General features: G+C 42.6%; 1 protein-coding gene across 2 annotated transcripts in view; it reads left to right on the top strand.

Annotated features, from left to right (window-relative positions):
* The window catches only part of cep89 (centrosomal protein 89), a 142,447-nt gene extending 124,152 nt beyond the window's left edge, over positions 1-18,295 (top strand). The window contains exons 20-21 of one of the 2 annotated variants that reach the window (XM_041191545.1): positions 17,603-17,701; positions 17,849-18,295. In XM_041191545.1, the coding sequence (XP_041047479.1) occupies positions 17,603-17,678 (76 nt within the window). In that variant the 3' untranslated portion in view covers positions 17,679-17,701; positions 17,849-18,295. Of the gene's footprint in view, positions 1-2,316; positions 4,614-17,602; positions 17,702-17,848 lie in introns of those variants that run through there. The other variant, XM_041191544.1, reaches the window with a different exon arrangement.
* Positions 18,296-19,529: the final 1,234 nt, after the last annotated feature.

The following is a 19,529-nucleotide window of genomic DNA, read 5'->3' as shown; positions in this document are numbered from 1 at the left end:
AGCATTTATCCCCGTAAATATACTGTCCCTTACCTCTATGTTCCTATTTCGTCCCCCCACTTGAATGCCTGCCTGTACCATACCTGTTGGTGTCCTTTGTATTTCTCCCATTTGTCAGATCTGTGCTACTTCATGCATTTTTGTATTTTTTTCCTTTTAGTTTTCTTTTAGTTGTCTCTTGCCTCTTTAGTCTTAGGCTTTTTTGGCAAGTAGAGCTCTTGCCCCTTTGGAGTATAAATTGGTTCTATATCACAAATGCTTTCTTAAACACCTCCCACTGAACTCCTCTCTTTATAACTATTAACAGATTTGCCCAGTTTACTGTGGACAGCCTCTGTCTCATCACATTGAAGTCAGCCTTACCTAAATCTAAAGTCTTGAAAGTTGCTATTGAATCAGCTTTCGCACAGTACATTTCAGATCATCATAAATCACTGCACAAAGAAAATTCTCCTTGTCTCCCGCCTTGTTCTTTTGCCAATTTTCTAAATCTACGTCCTCCAGTACTGTCCAATCTGCCAATCGAAACACTATCAAAATCCCTCACAAATTTGAACATCTCTAGTAAAGCTACTCTTAACCTTTTCTACCCAAAGGAGAATAATCCCACTTCTCTAATCTCGCCACATAATTGAAGTACCTCATGTACGGTATCATTTAGGTATATAGCTTCTGCATCCTCTCCAAGGCCATGACATCTTTCCTGATGCACTGTCCAGAATTGGACACAATACTCCAGTTGAGGCATAAACAGTAATTTATAATGCTCTGAAGAAGAGTCATATGGACTCAAAACATTAACTCTGTTTCTCTCTTCACAGATGCTGCCAGACCTGCTGAGTTTTTCTAGAATTTTCTGTTTTAATTTCAGATTTCCTGCATCAGTATTATAAAATCATGCACCCTATAAGATAAAACCCTACCGCCAAAAAGATTTTGGATTTTATAATTATGAACATGGAATAGAAGAGCAAAGAGATAATAAATTTGAAGAAAACATTGGTTCAGCCACAGTTAGAGTAGTGTGTGTTATTTTGGATGCCACATATAGAAAGCATACTAAAACTAAAGACCTTACAATATTGATTCACTGGGGTATTACCAAAGATGAGAAACTATAGTTAGGACAGAAGACTTTCGTTACTCATGCCTGGAATTTCTGCTGTGGCTTTCCTGATCTCCCGTTGTAACTTTGGAAAATCAGCAGAAATGACTTTCCATGGCCTCTGCTTTACTCCCTCCCTCAAGGCCTACAATCCTATACGCAACCTCTAGTTCTCCAACACCAATTTATTTCACATTCACTGCACATCCATTGATGGCTCTTCCACAACCACCTTGCTCCCTCTCTCAACATCTCCACTTCTCTCCTAATTTCCTCCTAGCAATACCTTTCCTTTGCCTCAATGCTAGTTGTGGTTTTCTACTGCTGATATCCAATATTTTGTGCAAGTGTCAGTTAAGACAATGAGTTTGATGGGTACTTACACTTTTGTAGCCAAGCCTGAGCCTATTTTCACCTGTTATAAGAATACATGTACTTTCCAAGAGGGATCCCAGGATAATGATCAGATGCTGGAAACCTGTTTTTTTTTTCGCCTCCTTAAAATGAGCTGGATATTAGATCATAGAACAAACTAGTATTCCTGCAACAACCAGAGTATTTATATCCAAATTTAACCTTCATTTTCTGATTTCTTATTAAGAAATTCATTTTTTTCGGTGCACAGTAGCTAATATGGTATTTCTAAGTTCCACTTATTTAATCAATGTCATCAATAAAGCCCTATTTAAACTTATAGAACAATACAAAGTGATGAGTTATAAATTGTGTGGTATCACCATGAAAGACAACTCCATCCAGTGGAAACATGATGCAGATTTGTGCTTTTTTTGTGAGAACACTTTATACTAACCAGCTTTTACAGTAAATTATTATTGCTCTTGAAATCTGTAGAGTAACTTTTCATTTCAGTTGAACTCTTCCACTGTCGTAATTTTGTGCTCAACCATGGACTGTGTTAATACTATAGACAAAACATGGCAACATTCTGGAAAAACAGCTTTGAGTAGTTTTTAAAAAATAATTCTCAAAAGGCCTTTTGTAGCATTTGTTACATTCTTCTTTGTTTCTGAGCACGCATATGGGTCATTTGTCCAAAACAGACTAATTGTAGAACCCTCCTAACAATGTGAAAAATTCGTACCAAGAAGACCGAAGGACTAGTACTAGATGAATCTTTACATTATTTAATTCCTAGTCATGCAGATGAATGTTCAATAAAGCTAATAGATTTAACTGTCTGTTTCCTTTAGACAAGTAGAATCTGAACTCGAGACTGTTTGGGAATCAACAACACGAGAAAATCGGCAGATAAAAAATCTTTTATATGGCACTTTACATAAAAGTAATCTCTTGGACACTGTCAACTTTGATCGATCAGATGTAGAAGAAAACCCTCGCAGGTATTTAGGTAGTCAGTCGGATTTCAGAGCATTCAGCTACTGTGATGTAATGCTCTCCTCTGCTAGAAGGATAGATGATAGAAGGACACATGAAAATCACCTGCGGCCAAACATTAATAAGCATTTGCCTCATCATGTGGTTGAAAGTGGAGATTGTGCAATCATTCAACAAAAAAAGCAAAAGCCCAGAGAAAAAAGTGTCAAGAGCCCAATGTTTGAGTCTGACTCTGATCAACAACAAATTGCCTCCTCTGATGAAAGTGACAAAAATGAGCATGATTTTTACTCTTAATATGATCACTATTGACGTTTTCAAATTTATTATTCCTGCAAATGTTGTTCTAATCTCCATTGGCCAATATCAAAAAAAATCAACCTTAAAGAATGGCATGGCAAGATTTCATGTTTCTAAACTTATACTGTAATGAATTACTAAAACAAACTATTGATTAAACCCTATTTTCTTTTTGAAGGCAATTTATAAATTAAACTACATAAAAAAAATCCCCCTTCTTATTCTTAGGCCAACCAAAAAAAGATGCTTCACAGGTATATTTACACTGTGCTTTAATGTAGACAGTCGTTTTTCCCTGAATCAACCCAAAGTGATTCTTAGCTCCTGAGGGCTTTCTCTTATTCTTTTCTTTTCTCGGCCTGATAACTTGTAATCTTAGAACTGTCTTTCACAGTGAGGTTTTCTTCTCTGAGACTCTCCCTCCAGCCCAAGCTAGATGACTCTTCCAACCTTGTTTTAACTCCCCACAAATTTGGTCTTTTCAATCCGAGCACCAGCTTCCAACCACATTCCTGCATGGTGAATCATAGAAACCTGTTGGTTTCTAGCTGTTCCCTCCCGGATCCAAACAGACTGAAATCACTGATTGTGATATTCTAGGAAGACTTGTAACCTGATCTTTTCAGTGGCTTTTGCTGCATCTTTCCTCACGGCAACTTGAATCACGTGGGCCTTGTAATCTAGATAGAAATGCTAATTATCTATCCTTGAGAGGTTAACTTTCTTTCATCTTGTAAGTAAATGGATAGTTTAAAGCACAACTGTTTACAACCTGGACATTCTGAATATTCTTCTAAATCTTTGGAAATCCACAGTCTCCACTGTTAACACACAAGCTGCTGCCATTGTCTCCAAGCTTATATACCTTGCAACTTCTTCCCAGTAAAACAATCTAAGCCTTCCTTCGATCTCTAACAATCAGACCACTCTGATTGGTCGGGCAGACTTCAGAACAGATTACATAATCCTGTTCAATTTACATTAAATTTAAAGGCAAAATTCCAAAAGAAAGCAATCTTATGAACCTCACAATTGTAACAATGTATGTTTTTTCCCCTCATATGCTTGTTGAAAAGAAATGTTTTACCTGTACTAACAATGATTATCTAGTTTCTTCATATTAAGCTTTTAAAAAAAAAAGTCATTTAAAAATACTTGCTTTCACTGCTTTATTTATATTATAATGGTATTTATCCCTGAATACATCTTGCCACCTCTAATTAAAGTTATCCAGACTTTCAGCAGGTTTATTGGATGTTTGCAGCCATTCAAAGACTTAGTTTTCCACTGGACAGTGGGCAAATGAATATGATGGGAATTGTCAGTGAATTGCAAAGTATATCTTGAATGTGCCTCCTAAATGAAGTAAAATCAATAAATTAGATGCAACAATGTTTATTAGTAATGATTCATATCCTTCAACACCAACCAAGGATACATCTATGCATTTGCTCAAATTCATAATCAATAATGAGTTTGTTAAATTTTAAGAAGACTTAGATAAATTGTTTTTCATTGACATTGAATTTGCTGAAACATGATGTGAATATTTCACTTAGATGGGCAATCAAATTTCTGGCATATCAATAGTGGATGAATGTAACAGTAAGAAAAGCATCTATTTCAAGTGCTTGGCAAGTATTAAAAGTATCAAGCATATTTTGTGGTAAAATAACCCTTTAGTTTACAATAACATTTGCAAATCAATGCATTATGTTCCAATGTTAACTAACTTTTGCATTATTTCTGTTATGTCTTCTTTCAATACCTGTGTGAGGGAATTTTGTAACAATTGTATGCATTTCTAGTTCATCTTAGATATATCATCAAAATAAACACATTCTATTCAAAACTGGTATTTGGTTCCAAATTGATAATCCATTATAACTTTCAAAACTCTGTCTTAAGATACATCCTCAAGGCTGATTTTTTTCTCTTTCCATTGCTCACCTCACCCCTACTCAGCCTACTACCTAAGCATAGGTGAATTCACCCACATCTCCATGTTAGGTGATTTTCATTTTGTGAAGTATGCAGCCTCCAACTAGGCACACGCTTATTAGGGTGAAGAATGTTGTGTGCTTCCAAAGATCTTTAAGGTGCGCAACAGCTTCAAGACTCAGTGCTCTTTTGTGTGTTTTTTACTGCTTGTATTTGACTGCTAATTTTAGACAGCTTCTTATATTTGACAGTACTTTTTTAGGAGTTTAACTGTCTGACCCAGTGAGGTAATGTAAACCCAATATTCAAATATTGAAGTATGATTTGGGACTAATAGAATAATAGACTAACACTTGGAATGGGCAAAGTGCTAGAATGCATTTCAGGCATATTAAAATGTCAAGCTCTTTTATTTCAGCTGGTTGCCGATGGAGTGCATGCTGCTCCTGTTTAAACAGGTAGATAATTTTCTTAACTTTTCAGCTTTTGAAATACAGTGTTAAGACAGATAGAAAAGGGCTTGAGCATAGACTGAGGTGTCAAGGTCAGTTTACATGGTGGGCCTGATCCTGACACTTTGCGTGGACTAAATTCAGCAAAAGTTATTTGAATACATTGGATAGAAATTGGATCCATTGTTCCCACTTTTTGTGTGTAAAATGGGTGCAATGTATACCAATTTTTGGATGTGAGGTGCTGCAACTAATCTGCATGGTGGCAGATTAAATTTCATTTGGACAAAATATATATCGGTCCTCACTATTTTTAGACATAAATAAATTGGTAGCTGTCTGAAGTCAGAGTTACATCAATTTCAGTATGCATTTTACAGAAGGGCTATGTTTCAGTTTTTCCTGTTAAACAGCCATCCTTTTCCATCAAAGAAATGGTAAGGCAAGTTTTTTTTCTACTTCCTCTACAGTGAAGCTGTAGGGTGCTCCCATCCCATTCTGGTCCCCCCCTGCAACTCCTCCATTAATTGGGGATTGTCTTGTAAAGTCAGTATGCAACCCCCTGCGCAAAGTACTAATTTCCCTTATTCACCATTTACCAACCAATGGAAACAATCTTTCACTATTTGTCAGAGCATCAACAGGACCTAGAATGCTGATAAAATCCAGGGCTCCTTGTGGCTGGGGTTTTTCTTGCAACATGTGTGAGTGAATTGTAGACTACTTGATTGTTGTGATTAGTCAACAACTCCGTTATTGTTGCACCATGCAACTTCCAGGGTTGTAGAAGGTGAACCAATTCATTTTTTTAATCTAATAATTTCTATGTTGCTATTTTGCCTACTTTTTATTCCTAAGCATCTCAGATTCCTCCCTGCTCTTTCCATCTTCAAAACCCAACAGAAAATTTGTCTAAGTCTTGCACCATGACTCCCTTTCTATTCCTCTATTCTTTTACTCTATTTCCAACCCCCACCACCCCTTGGAAGTACCTTGAGGCATTGTTAAAGGTGTTTTACAAACACAAGTGGTTGATTCTTAAATTAATCTTTAGTGATAAAAGCATTCAGAAAACCAACATACTTTAGGATTATGAAAATATCTCTTAGAAAGTAAATGAATCTTGTAAACCTTGTGACTCCTGTTTCTGAGATGTTAAAGAGTTAAAAACCCGAAGCATCCAACAGAAGCAAGTAGTGGCACTAATGCATTCATGCTTATTGAAGTGATTTTTGTGACGTTTCAAGGCCAAAATCACAAAGACAAAATCACAGAAATACCCTAGAGGAGCATCACAGTGCATGCTGGTACTTTAAAAGCATAAATCCTGGAATGTAGCTCTCGCTGGTAATTTCTATGTTAGTAAAACATTTCTGAGTCAAATGACAGAAAAATAATTTATGAAAGCTTTGATATTCAATTTAAAAAGCCGTGCAGTAGCATACACTTGTTACTGCACTTCCAAAATAGTTAATTGTTTGTGAAACACGTCAGGTTGTCCTGAGGTCATTCCAATCATTCTTTTTGCATAGAATAGTGGCATGACAAATAATTTGCTACCAAGATTCTCAATTTTAAATCTAATTTGTATTGTGTAATGCTTTCCATCATAGCCCACTGATAATTTGTGCAATTTTACATTGCCGACCGAATATGTTCATCTTCATTAATTGTTTCTTTAGTAAGTTGCTTCACCTGTATCTATATGCAAACTACTCTTTCGAGGTTTAAATATGTTTGGATGGAGGATTTATAGGAACAGCAGTAGTCCATTTAGCCCCTCAAACCTGTTCTGCAATTCACTGAGATCATGGCTGACCTACGACCTAACTCCACACACCCACCTTCATCCCATTGTTCCCTAAAACCTTTGATTCACAAGAATCTGTCGATCTCAGATTTAAAATTAACAATTGATTTAGATCAATTTCCCTTTGCAGAAGAGAGTTCCAAATTGCTACCAATATTTGTATGTAAAGAGTTCACTCTTGAAAGATCTGGCTCTAATTATTAGATTTTTTCCCCTTAGCCCTAAATCTCATTAATATCTTGAAAACTTTAATCAAATCATGCCTTAACCTTCCAAATTCTGTGGAATACAACCCTAGTATGTGTAATATCCCCTCAATTTAATCCTTGTCCAGGTATCACTCTGGTAGATCTACACTTGCAGTTCTTTCAAGGTCAGTATAGCCTTTCTATGGTGTGGTGCCTGGAAGCACTCGGAGTACTCCAGGTGTAGTCTAATCAGACCTTTGTATAACTGTAACTTAACTTCTACCCCCTTGTATTCCAATTCTCTAAATATAAAGGCCAGCATTCCTTTTTGATTATTTTCTGCATGGATCCCTAAATTTCAAGCTTCTAGCTTTTCACCATTTAGAAAGTACCCTGTTCTATCCTTTTTAGGTCCAGCATGAGTGATTGTTGAAATACATTGTGCAAAGTTATGGTAAATATATTTCAATTACAATCTATTAATATCTTAGTAATTTTATGCATCCTTCTACACTGCCATCAACACACCTATCTTTGTGTCATTGGCAAACTTGTATATGTAACTTTTTATCCCAACATCTAAGTCGCTAATTAATATGATAAATTGTTAAGATCCCAATTCAGATCCTTGCAGGATACCAATTCAACCAATTTCCTAACCAGATCAATAATTTGCTGTCAATTCCATGAGCTTCATCTTTAGCTAACAATTTCTTATGGAGGACTTTATCAAACACCTTCTGGAAGTCCATATAAATCCCATTCCCCTGTAGACAACCTTAGTCAATTCTTCAAGACCATTCAATCAGGTCTGTTCGGCACTGATTATGGACTCTGGTAACATCCCAGCAACATTCTATTGGATTAGTAATGCAAAGGTCTGCACTAATGATCCAGAGACACGCCATGGAGGTGGGAAGTTTGAGTCAGAAAATTTCCCAACTTGGCAGACCTGTCCCCATGAAAGCGACACCCCGCGGTGATGCGGGGCAGAAGCATAATCGAATCATACCTGCCGCCTCCAGAGGTGGCTCAGAAGAAGGCTAGTGCCAAGATGAGTTGGCTAGAAGGCCCACCTCAGTTCTCTAAGACTTTGGGCTAGTTTTATAAAAGGCTGTTAGACCCTGTAGCCCTCATTCCTCATACCTCCACCTACATCCATGCCCTATCATACTCTCCATGCCATCTCATGTGCCCCATTCCACCCCCATGCCACCTCCACAGCCACTCACCCAGTATCCACAATGAGCAAAACTCTGGAGCCATGTGGAGATGAAAAAGATATACACTTCTAACAATCTCACACAGATCTCATTCATACACATTTGATAAAGAAAAAAACCCATTGAAAACTCAAGTTGTCAATCTGATATAAAAACAAACACCTTTTACGTGAAAGGCAGCTAATCTTTAACAGCATCTTAAAACTGTCAATCGACTTGTTCACTTAGCCAGCTCTTTCTTCAAACCCTTGTAATTACCTTAATATATGTTCTAAACACTAGTCTTTGACCCACTCTTCTCTCCCTCAAACTGAATGCAAAATTCAATTGTGTTATGTTTACTGCTACCTTACTATGAGGTCATTAATTATTCCTGTCTCATTGCACACTACCAGGTCCAGAATAGCCTGCTCTCTGGTTGGCTCTAGAACATGCTACTCTAAGAAATTGTCCAGAAAACACACTATGAACTTGTCTTCCAGGCTACCTTTGTCAATCTGATTCGTCCAATCTATATGTAGATTAAATTCACCCATGATTATTGCCGTACCCCATTATTTCTTCCTGTATAGCCTGTCCTGCAGTGTAATTATTGTTAGGGAACCTTTAACCTACTTCCACAAGCGAATTCTTACCTTTGTTATTTCTTAAAATACCCAATTGATTCTTCATCTTGATCTTTAGAACTAAGGTTTTCTCTCATTACTGTACTTATCTTATCCATCTTTTCTTAGCTTCTTGCCCTTCTGAAATATCATTTATCCTTGAATTTTAAGAATTTATTCTTTCACATGGTATGGGCATCACTGACTGGGCCAGCATTTTTTGCCCATCTGTAATTACCCTTGAGAAAGTTGTGGTGAGCTGCCTTCTTGAACTGCTGCAGTCCATGTGATGTAGGTGAACCCAAAGTGCTGTTAGGAAGGGAGTTCCAGGATTTTGAACCAGCAATAGCAAAGGAACGGTAATATTGTTCCAGGTCAGGATGGTGTGTGGCTTGGTGGTGGTGTTCCCATCTATCTGATGCCAAGCCCTTTTAGGTGATAGAGGTCATGGGTTTGTAAGGCACTGTTGAAAGGAGCCTTGGTGAGCTCCTGCAGTGCATCTTATAAATAGATGGTACATACTGCTGCCACAGTGCGCCAGTGGTGGAGGGAGTCCTGTATACCTCACTCCTGTATACCCCTGCTCTCCTCCTGTATAATCTCACTCTGTATACCCCTGGTCCTGTATGGCCCAATCCTGTATTCCACAGCTCCTGTATACCACTGCTGTCCTCCTGTATACCCTGCTCTCCACTCCGACTCTCCTCCTGTATACCCCCGCTCTGTATACCCCTGGTCCTGTATACCCAGGGGAGGCGGTGGTGTAGTGGTATTGTCACTGGGTTAGTAATCCAGGGTAATGCTCTGGGGACCTGGGTACAAATCTGACCACGGCAAGTGTTGAAAGTTGAATTCAATAAAAATCTGAAATTGAAAGTCTAATGATGACCATGAAACCATTGTCGATTGTTGTAAAAGCCCATCTGGTTCACTAATGCCCTTAAGGGAAGGAAATCTGCAGTCCTTACCCGGTTTGGCCTACATGTATCTCCAGACTCTCAGTAATTGGTTGACTCTTAATGCTCTTTGAAATGGCCTAGTAAGCCACTCAGTTGTAACAAACCGCTACAAAGACACAAAAAAGGAATGAAACTGGACGGACCACCCACCATTGACCTAGGCACCGGAAACGATAATGGCCTACAAGGACCTCTGGTCCTCCTTACTAACATCTGGGGGCTAGTGCCAAAACTGGGAGAGCAATTTCACAGATTAGTCATCCTCACGCAATCATACCTTACAGATAATGTCCCAGACACCACCATCACCATCCCTCGGTATGTCCTGTCCCACGGGCAGGCCAGAGCCAGCAGAGGTGGTGGCACACTGGTATACAGTTGGGAGGGAGTTGCCCTGGGAGACCTCAACATCGACTCCGGACTCCATGAAGTCTCATGGCATCAGGTCAAACATGGGCAAGGAAACCTCCTGCTGATTACCATGTACTGTCCTCCCTCAGCTGGTGAATCAGTGCTCCTCTATGTTGAACATCACTTGGAGGAAACACTGAGGCTGGCAAGGGCGCAGAATGTACTCTGGGTGGGGGACTTCAATGTCCATCACTGAGAGTGGCTTTTGACCGAGCTGGCTGAGCCCTAAAGGACATAGCTGCCAGGCTGGGTCTGCAGCAGGTGGTAAGGGAACCAACAAGAGGGAAAAACATACTTGGCCTCATCCTCACCAACCTGTCTGCCGCAGATGCATCTGCCCATGACAGCATCGGTAGGAGTGACCACCGCACAGTCATTGTGGAGACTAAGTCCCACCTTCACATTGAGGATACCCTCTATCGTGCCGTGTGGCACTACGACTGTGCTAAATGGGATAGATTTTGAACAGATCTAGCAACTCAAGACTGGGCATCCATGCAGTGCTGTGGGCCATCAGCAGCAACAGAATTGTATGCGAACATAATCTGTAACCTCATAGCCTGGCGTATCCCCCACTCTACCATTACCATCAAGCTAGGGGATCAACCCTGGTTCAATAAAGAGTGCAGGAGGGCATGCCAGGAGCAGGACCAGGCATACCTAAAAAAGTGGTGTCAACCTGGTGAAGCTATAAAACAGGACTATTTGCGTGCCAAACAGCATAAACAGCGATAGACAGAGCTAAGCAATCCCACAACCAACGGATCAGGTATAATCAGTGCAGTCCTGCCACATTCAGTCATGAATGGTGGTGGACAATTAAACAATTCACTGGAGGAGGAGGCTCCACAAATATCCCCATCATCAATGATGGAGGAGCCCAGCACAGCAGTGCAAAAGATAAAGCTGAAGCATTCACAATAATCTTCAGCCAGAACTGTGAGTGGACAATCCATCTCGGCCTCCTCCGTGATATCAAGAAACGGCTGAAGGCACTGGATACCTCAAAGGCTATGGAGCCCTGACAATAGTCCTAAAGATTTGTGCTCCAGAACTTGCCACACCCCTAGCCAAGCTGTCCCATTACAGCTACAACACTGGCATTTACCGGCCGTGCAAAATTGCCCAGGTGTGTCCTGTACACAAAAAGCAGGACAAATCCAACCCGGCCAATTACCACCTCATCAGTCTACTCTCCATCATCAGTAAAGTAATGGAAAGGGCCATCAACAGTGCTATCATGCGACACTTGCTTAGCAATAATTTGCTCACTGATGCCCAGTTTGGGTTCTGCCAGGGCCACTCAGCTCCTGACCTCATTACAGCCTCGGTTCAAACATGGACAAAAGAGCTAAACTCCGGAGGTGAGGTGAGAATGCCTGTCAGCTTTTGACCAAGCGTGGCACCAAGGAATCCTAGCAAAACTGAAGTCAATGGGAATCAAGGGGAAAACTCTCCACTGGTTGGAGTCATACCTAGCACAAAGGAAGATGGTTGTGATTGTTGGAGGTCAGTCATCTCAGCTCCATGACATCACTGCAGGAGTTCCTCAGGGTAGTGTCCCCAGCCCAACCATCTTCAGCTGCTTCATCAATGACCTTCCTTTCATCATAAGGTAGGAAGTGAGGATGTTCGCTGATAATTGCACAATGTTCAGCACCATTCGCGACTCCACAGTTACTGAAGCAGTCCATGTCCAAATGCAGCAAGTCCTGGACAATATCCAGGCTTGGACTGACAAGTGGCAAGTAACATTTGCACCACACAAGTGTCAGGGAATGACCATCTCCAACAGGAGAGAATCCAGCCATCACCTCTTGATATTCAATGGCATTACCGTCACTGAATTCCCCACTATCAACATCCTGGGGGTTACCATTGACCAGAAACTAAACTGGACTAGCCATATAAACACTGTGTCTACAAATGCAGGTCAGAGGCTAGGAATCGTGCGACGAATAACTCACCTCCTGACTCCCCAAAACCTGTCCACCATTTACAAGGCACAAATCAGGAGTGTGATGGAATACTCCCCACTTGCCTGGATGGGTGCAGCACCTACAACACTGAAGAAGCTGGCTACAGTCCAGGACAAAGCAGTCCACTTGATTGGCACCACATCCACAAACATTCACTCCCTCCACCACCGATGCACAGAAGCAGCAGTGTGTACTATCTACAAGATGCACTGCAGGAATTCACCAAGGCTCCTTTGACAGCACCTTCCAAACCCATGACCACTACCACCTAGAAGGACAAGGGCAGCAGATGGATGGGAACACCACCACCTGGAAGTTCCCCTCCAAGTCATTCACCATTCTGACTTGGAAATATATCGCCGTTCCTTCATTGTCGTTGGGTCAAAACCCTGTGCTCCCTAACAGCACTGTGGGGGTACCTACACCACATGGACTGCAGAGGATCAAAAAGGCAGCTCACCACCACCTTCTCAAGGGCAACTAGAGATGGGTAATAAATGCTGGCCCAGCCAGCAAAACCCACATCCTGTGAATGAATTTTAAAAAATGAAGAGTGCAGGAGGGTATGCCAGGAGCATCATCAGGCATACCTAAAAATGAGGTATAAACCTGGTGAAGCTACAATACTGAACTACTTGCGTGCCAAACAGCTTGAGCAGCAAGTGATTGACAGAGCTATGCGACTCCACAACCAACAGATCAGATCTAAGCTCTGTAGTCCTGCCTCATCCAGTCGTGAATGGTGGTGGACAATTAAACAGCTCACTGGAGGAAGAGGTTCCACAAATATCCCCATCCTCAATGATGAGGGAGCCCAGCACTTCAGTGCAAAAGATAAGGCTGAAGCATTCGCAACAATCTTCAGCCAGAAGTGTCAAGTGGATAATTTATCTCGGCCTCCTCCGGAGGTCCCCAGCATCACAGATGCCAGTCTTCACCCACTTCAATTCACTCCACATGCTATCAAGAAATGGTTGAAGGCACTGGAGTCTGCAAAGGCTCTGAGCCCTGACAACATTCCAGCAATAGTACTGAAGACCAGTGCTCCAGAACTTGTCACGCCCTTAGCCAAGCTGTTCCAGTACAGCTACAACACTGGCATCTGCCCGGCTGTGTGCAAAATTGCCCAGGTATGTCCTGTACACAAAAAGCAGGCCAAATCCAACCCGGTCAATTACCACCTCATCAGTCTACTCTCCATTATCAATAAAGTAATGGAAGGGGCCATCAGCAGTGCTATCATGTGACGCTTGCTTAGCAATAACTTGCTCATTGATGCCCAGTTCGGGTTCTGCCAGGGCCACTCAGCTCCTGACCTCATTACAGCCTCGGTTCAAACATGGACAAAAGAGCTAAACTCCCGAGGTGAGATGAGAATGACTGCTCTTGACATCAAGGCAGCTTTTGACCGAGTGTGACATCAAGGAATCCTAGCAAAACTGGAGTCAATGGGAATCAGGGGGAAAATTCTCCACTGGTTGGAGTCATACCTAGCACAAAGGAAGATGGTTGTAGTTGTTGGAGATCAGTCATCTCAGCTCCATGACATCACTGCAGGAGTTCCTCAGGGTAGTGTCCTAGGCCCAACCATCTTCAGCTGCTTCATCACTGACCTTCCTTCCATCATAAGGTCAGAAGTGGGGATGCTCGCTGATGATGGCACAATGTTCAGCACCATTTATGACTCCTCAGTTACTGAAGCACTCCATGTCCAAATGTAGCAAGACCTGGACAATATCCAGGCTTGGGCTGACAAGTGGCAAGTAACACTTGTGCCACACAAGTGCCAGGCAATTCCAACTCCAACAAGAGAGAATTTAACCATCACCCCTTGACATTCTATGGCATTGCCATCGCCAAATCCCCTACAATCATCCTGGGGATTACCATTGACCAGAAACTGAACTGGGCTAGCCATATAAATACTGTGGCTACAAGAACAGGTCAGAGGCTAGGAATCCTGCGGTGGGTAACTCACCTCCTGACTCCCCAAAGCCTCTCCATCATCTACAAGGCACAAGTCAGGAGTATGATGGAATACTCTCCACTTGCCTGGTTGAGTGCAGTTCCAACAACACTCAAGAAGCTTGACACCATCTAGGACAAAGCAGCCTGTTTGATTGGCACCACATCCACAAACATTCTCTCGCTCCATCACCAACACACAGTGGCAGCAGAGTGTGCCGTCTACAAGATGCACTGCAGGAACTTACCAAGGCTCCTTAGGCAGCACCTTCCAAACCCATGACCACTACCACCTAGAAGGACAAGGGCAGCAGATAGATGGGAACACCGCCACCTGGAAGTTACCCTGCAAGCCACTCACCATCCTGACTTGGAAATATATCACCGTTCCTTCACTGTTGCTGGGTCAAAATCCTGGAACTCCCTTCCTAACAGCACTATGGTTGTACCTACACCACATGGACTGCAGCGGTTCAAGAAGACAACTCATCATCGCCTTCTCAAGGGCAATTAAGGATGGGCAAGGAATGTTGGCCCGGCCAGTGATGCCCATAGCCTATGAATGAATAAATTTTAAAAAACCCACTCCTCTATACCTCCGCTCCTGTTGAACCCCACATTCCTCCTGTATACCTTACTCCTGTATACCCCCGCTCTCCTCCTGTATACACTGCTTTCCTCGAAGTCTTGCTCTTTATAGCTCCGCTGTGTCCTTACTGAATTCTTGCTCTTTACAGCCACTCTTTGTCCTCACTGAAGCTTTGCACTTAACAGCCCCGCCGTTATGACGCAGTAGATGATGTGTGCCAGGCAGATCAAATCCATGAGGGAAACTTGATCACAATGGTTTTGCAATTTGTATTTATTTCGAGATGCGTGCCCTGAACTCAGAAGTAATAAGTTCAACTTCAGAGATTTTTTTGGAAAACTAAATTAAATGTTAACAAAAGATAAGATTTCAAGCACTTACATAGGTCTACAAATTACTGCTATAATAACTCCTAAGACGCCTAATTAATCTGGCTTTCAGTTACACCCCCATTAAGGTAACAGTAAAAGAAAAGGTTTTAAACAGATCCAGACATGTCAACACAATACCCTGGAGAGTAGAATTCAAAGTGGTTTTTTCCAGCTTCAGTTTCTGTAGACAGCAGCTTTATGCACAAATACTGGCTTCTCACACTTCTGTTAGATCTTACAATGCCTTCCCTGACACATAGCCTCATTCACCTTTATGCATGTTTCTCCGTTTTAATTTAAATTTCATTGCTCCCATATATCTTTGGAACTTTACCTTTCTTACAATATAAATCTTTTCATGATGCCAATATTGTCAGTAACCTTTGGGAAAAATAGGCACACTGCTTGGCCTAGCTTCTCTGGCTAGGTGTAACATCCTACCCTCTCTTTGAAATTCAAACTGCCCAGATTTATCTAAAAATGCAAATTCTCCTCACCTCACAATCTAAAACTTCAGCCATGTTTACGTATTTAGCATTTCAAACCTAGCTTATCTTGATGAGTCAAAGCCTCCAGACCATATGTCTCCATTTCAATTAAATACCCCCCACACATGCACACAGAGAAACTATCCAATTCCCACTATTAACCCACTTTTACGATAAATCACAATAATATTATGAGAATTATTATGTTTTCATAACACCACTCTGTGCACACAGAAGTCTCACACTTTTCAGCCCCGCTCTGTCCTCACTGAAGTCTCGTTCTTTACACCCCGCTTCGTCCTCACTGAAGTCTCGCTCTTTACACCCCGCTTCATCCTCACTGAAGTCTCGCTCTTTACAGCCCCACTCTGTCCTCACTGAACCTGTCGCTCTTTACACCCCGCTTCGTCCTCACTGAAGTCTCGTTCTTTACAGCCCTGCTCTGTCCTCACTGAACTGTCGCTCTTTACACCCCGCTGTATCCTTGCTGAAATCTCGCTCTTTACAGCCCCGCCCTGTCCTCACTGAAGTGTCGCTCTTTACACCCCGCTGTGTCCTCGCTGAAATCTCGCTCTTTCCACCCCGCTGAAATCTCGCTCTTTACACCCCGCTGTGTCCTCACTTAAGTGTCGCTCTTTACATTCCGCTTTGTCCTCACTGAATTCTCGCTCTTTACAGCCCCACTCTGTCCTCAGTGAAGTGTTGCTCTTTACACCCCGCTGTGTCCTCACTGAAATCTCGCTCTTTACACCCCGCTTCGTCCTCACCGATGTCTCGTTCTTTACATTCCCACTCTGTCCTCACTGAAGTCTCACCCTTTATACCTTGCTGAAGTCTCACCTTCTATACCCCGCTCTCCTCCTGGAAACTTTGCTCTCTATATCCCAATCTTCCCTCACTGAAGTCTCAGGTTTTACAGCCTTCCTGCTGTCCTTACCTGGTCTGGCCTATATGTGCCTCCAGACCCACATAAATGTGGTTGATTCTTAACTGCCCTCTGAAATGGCCTAGCTAGCCACTCATTGGGCTAAGCGTGTCTTTTGTCACTGGCCGTGTGAATGCTCATCAGGGGAGAGTCTAACAGGCACTCTGTACTTCTTACATGGAAGCTACACTGTTACAGGAGGCTGCTGCTGAACATAGTTAATGCCTTTTCTCTAGCCTTAGTGGTGGAAGTGGACAGTATTGAGATTGGTCCTTCTGTCTTCGACACTAGGCATAGGACTTAGTTCTTAGACAGATTATGGACATACTCTGGTATCTGCTTAGCACATGTTTATTAGTACTACTTCTAAACAGGTTGCAGAGGAGACACATAGCTCCTAGGCCTGACTCTAACCTCTCTCTCGAGTCTAATACATGACTGACTAGTGTCAGTGGTACATCATCACCTATGTCACATCCGTTAACCCTTTATACTACAGAGAGGCGCCATGGTTCTGCAAGGGACCAGGTGGCTGTCAAGGACCACCCTCAGAAGGAATCAGGAGCAGGTTGCCAGCTGGATCAGTTTCCAGCATCAGGCATCGAGAATCTGGCTGCAGAGCTCAAGGAGCTTAATAACCTCATCCAGGTGATCAAAGTCAGTGAAAATATCTGCACATGACAACTCCTACCCACTACACCACCATCTTCTCGTGCTTCTCAATGCACAGCCCCTTCACTCACCCATTACCAGCCCATAATCCTCAGGTTTTATCCCTGACATCAAAATACTCCACCTCACCCTCACCTTCAATGGTGCCATCCTCACATGTAGCTTCTGTTGCTTCCACATACTTCTAGCTATTCAACTGTGACAGGAACATCACCCAAACACAGAGCAACACTGTCACTGACATTCTGCTCTCCCTCTTACAGGACAAATAAGGAACAAGGATGCCTACATATCCTGAGCTCTTTGGAGAAGTTCTCTTCATCCTCAGGCCTGCTGTGACAAAGCCCATGGTACTAAGAATGGTGAGAACATTGAGGATGATGATATGTTCCTGCCTTATGCCACTTCTCAATTCCTAGCATCCCCATCCTGCTACTTGACATGGAGAACAAGCTGCTTTCCAGCCCGCCCCACCTTTCCCACCCTGATTTTGATTTTTTTGTTTTCAGACACTCAAGAATTACCACCTGCTCAGCCACAGCAGCCCCAGGAGGAGGAGGAGAGAGACAGCAACAGTATAGCATTAACAAACAGATTCCATCACTTGATCTGACACTCATAGCCACCAGCTCAGATATTGGCACAACATCTATCTTGGTGGGTAGTGTCGAGTTTGGATCTGCATGTGGAAATTCACTGAGCATGAGTGGGTTGCAGCGAGTGGGAAAGAATGGTTTGTGTGCCAGCTCACCAGAGACCGAAGTTGCAAACAAATTCTGCTGCCAAGAACTTAGGTGAGGACCTCGGTGGGGCAGCAGACAGGAGAACACCGAAAGGCATGCACTCAGAGGTGCTGGGTGCATTGGCTGGCCAGCCCGACAGCCTCCTCTCACTGTCAAGGAGCATGGAGGAGTCTGGCTCCAACTTGACAGAGGACATCACACAGCCTGCCCTCTCCACAGCCTCTGCTCCATCTCCCTGTTGTCCTGCAGACCAAAGAGGCACTGCAGCCTCCCCCCCCCCTCCCCCCCCATACTTGTTACTGCCTCTGTGTCAACAGGCCACTTAATCATCTGCCCTCCCTGTGCAACACTCTGTCAAATACAGGAACTCACCACAACACCCCAGAAAAACACTTCAGATTACTTCCAGATACTTTGCAATAGCAGAAGCTATTCTGAATTACCTTGCCTGCAAGATGGATGACTGTTCCTTTAAGTAGCGCCCATACTGTGCACTCCTTTCAGCTGAATGCTTTTGCTTTGGACAAGCAACTTCACACAATAGGCCCTCATGGTCTAAAATAACATCATGACAGCACCAGGTCAGATGTTATTTCTCCTACATGATTTGTTAGTGGCCAACTTATCTTTATGCTCCCTTGTTCTGGACACAACTGCATGTTGATATAGCTTCTCACTGTGTCAAATCCTTCTTGGACATTGACTGATGTGGCAATGGACTTTATCATGACCCCCTACCATCTATCTCAGATTCTCCAAGATGGTTCTCAATGCCTCCATCTGATGCTCATGTAACACCTTTCTGTTTATAGCTGGCTGATAGAGATGTGAGTCCACATGGTCATGAATTAGGGCTACCTTTGGTTGAGACTTTGTTTCCCATGACCAGATCTCACTTTCATCTCTAACTCCTATGGCAACTTAAAGCTAATTAATGAAGGAGTGCTACATACGAAGACACTGCTAGGAAGTGTGATAAGTACTGTGACTTCTCTGGCAAATTTATTAAACTTCTTTCTGTTTTGCAAAAACTGCCTGGGGTTCAAGGATCTGTTGCTCAACACCAGTCACCATCCTCCACAAAGTACGTCCCACATTCCTGCTAGTTCTTCAGAACATAACCCCACATAAACCATCTCTGTTGCTTCATATATCCAGTATGGGGACATAGAAATCTGGCTCCATGAAGTTTGCCTTTTGTTTCTTCGATCTGGTTGCTAAGTTGCCTACTTCCACTTCCAGTGTTGGCAGCAAGTTTCAGCACCCTCAAGTTACCTCTGGCCACCTCCCTTTGCTCCTCTGCCCACTCCACCTCAAAATAATTTGTCCCTCCGACCCCTCCCATGTTATCTCTGCCAATTTGGGGTCTGACTTCCTCAATTCATTATTTTCTGTCCTTTGCAGGGAACCTGAGGTCTCGTAGGCCCTTTATGCACAGCCTGCAGCC

Source organism: Carcharodon carcharias, chromosome 7 (assembly GCF_017639515.1).
Source record: "Carcharodon carcharias isolate sCarCar2 chromosome 7, sCarCar2.pri, whole genome shotgun sequence".
Classification (NCBI taxonomy): Eukaryota; Metazoa; Chordata; class Chondrichthyes; order Lamniformes; family Lamnidae; genus Carcharodon; species Carcharodon carcharias.
Note: the sequence above shows the minus strand (reverse complement) of the source record. Positions and strands in the feature narration are given on the sequence as shown.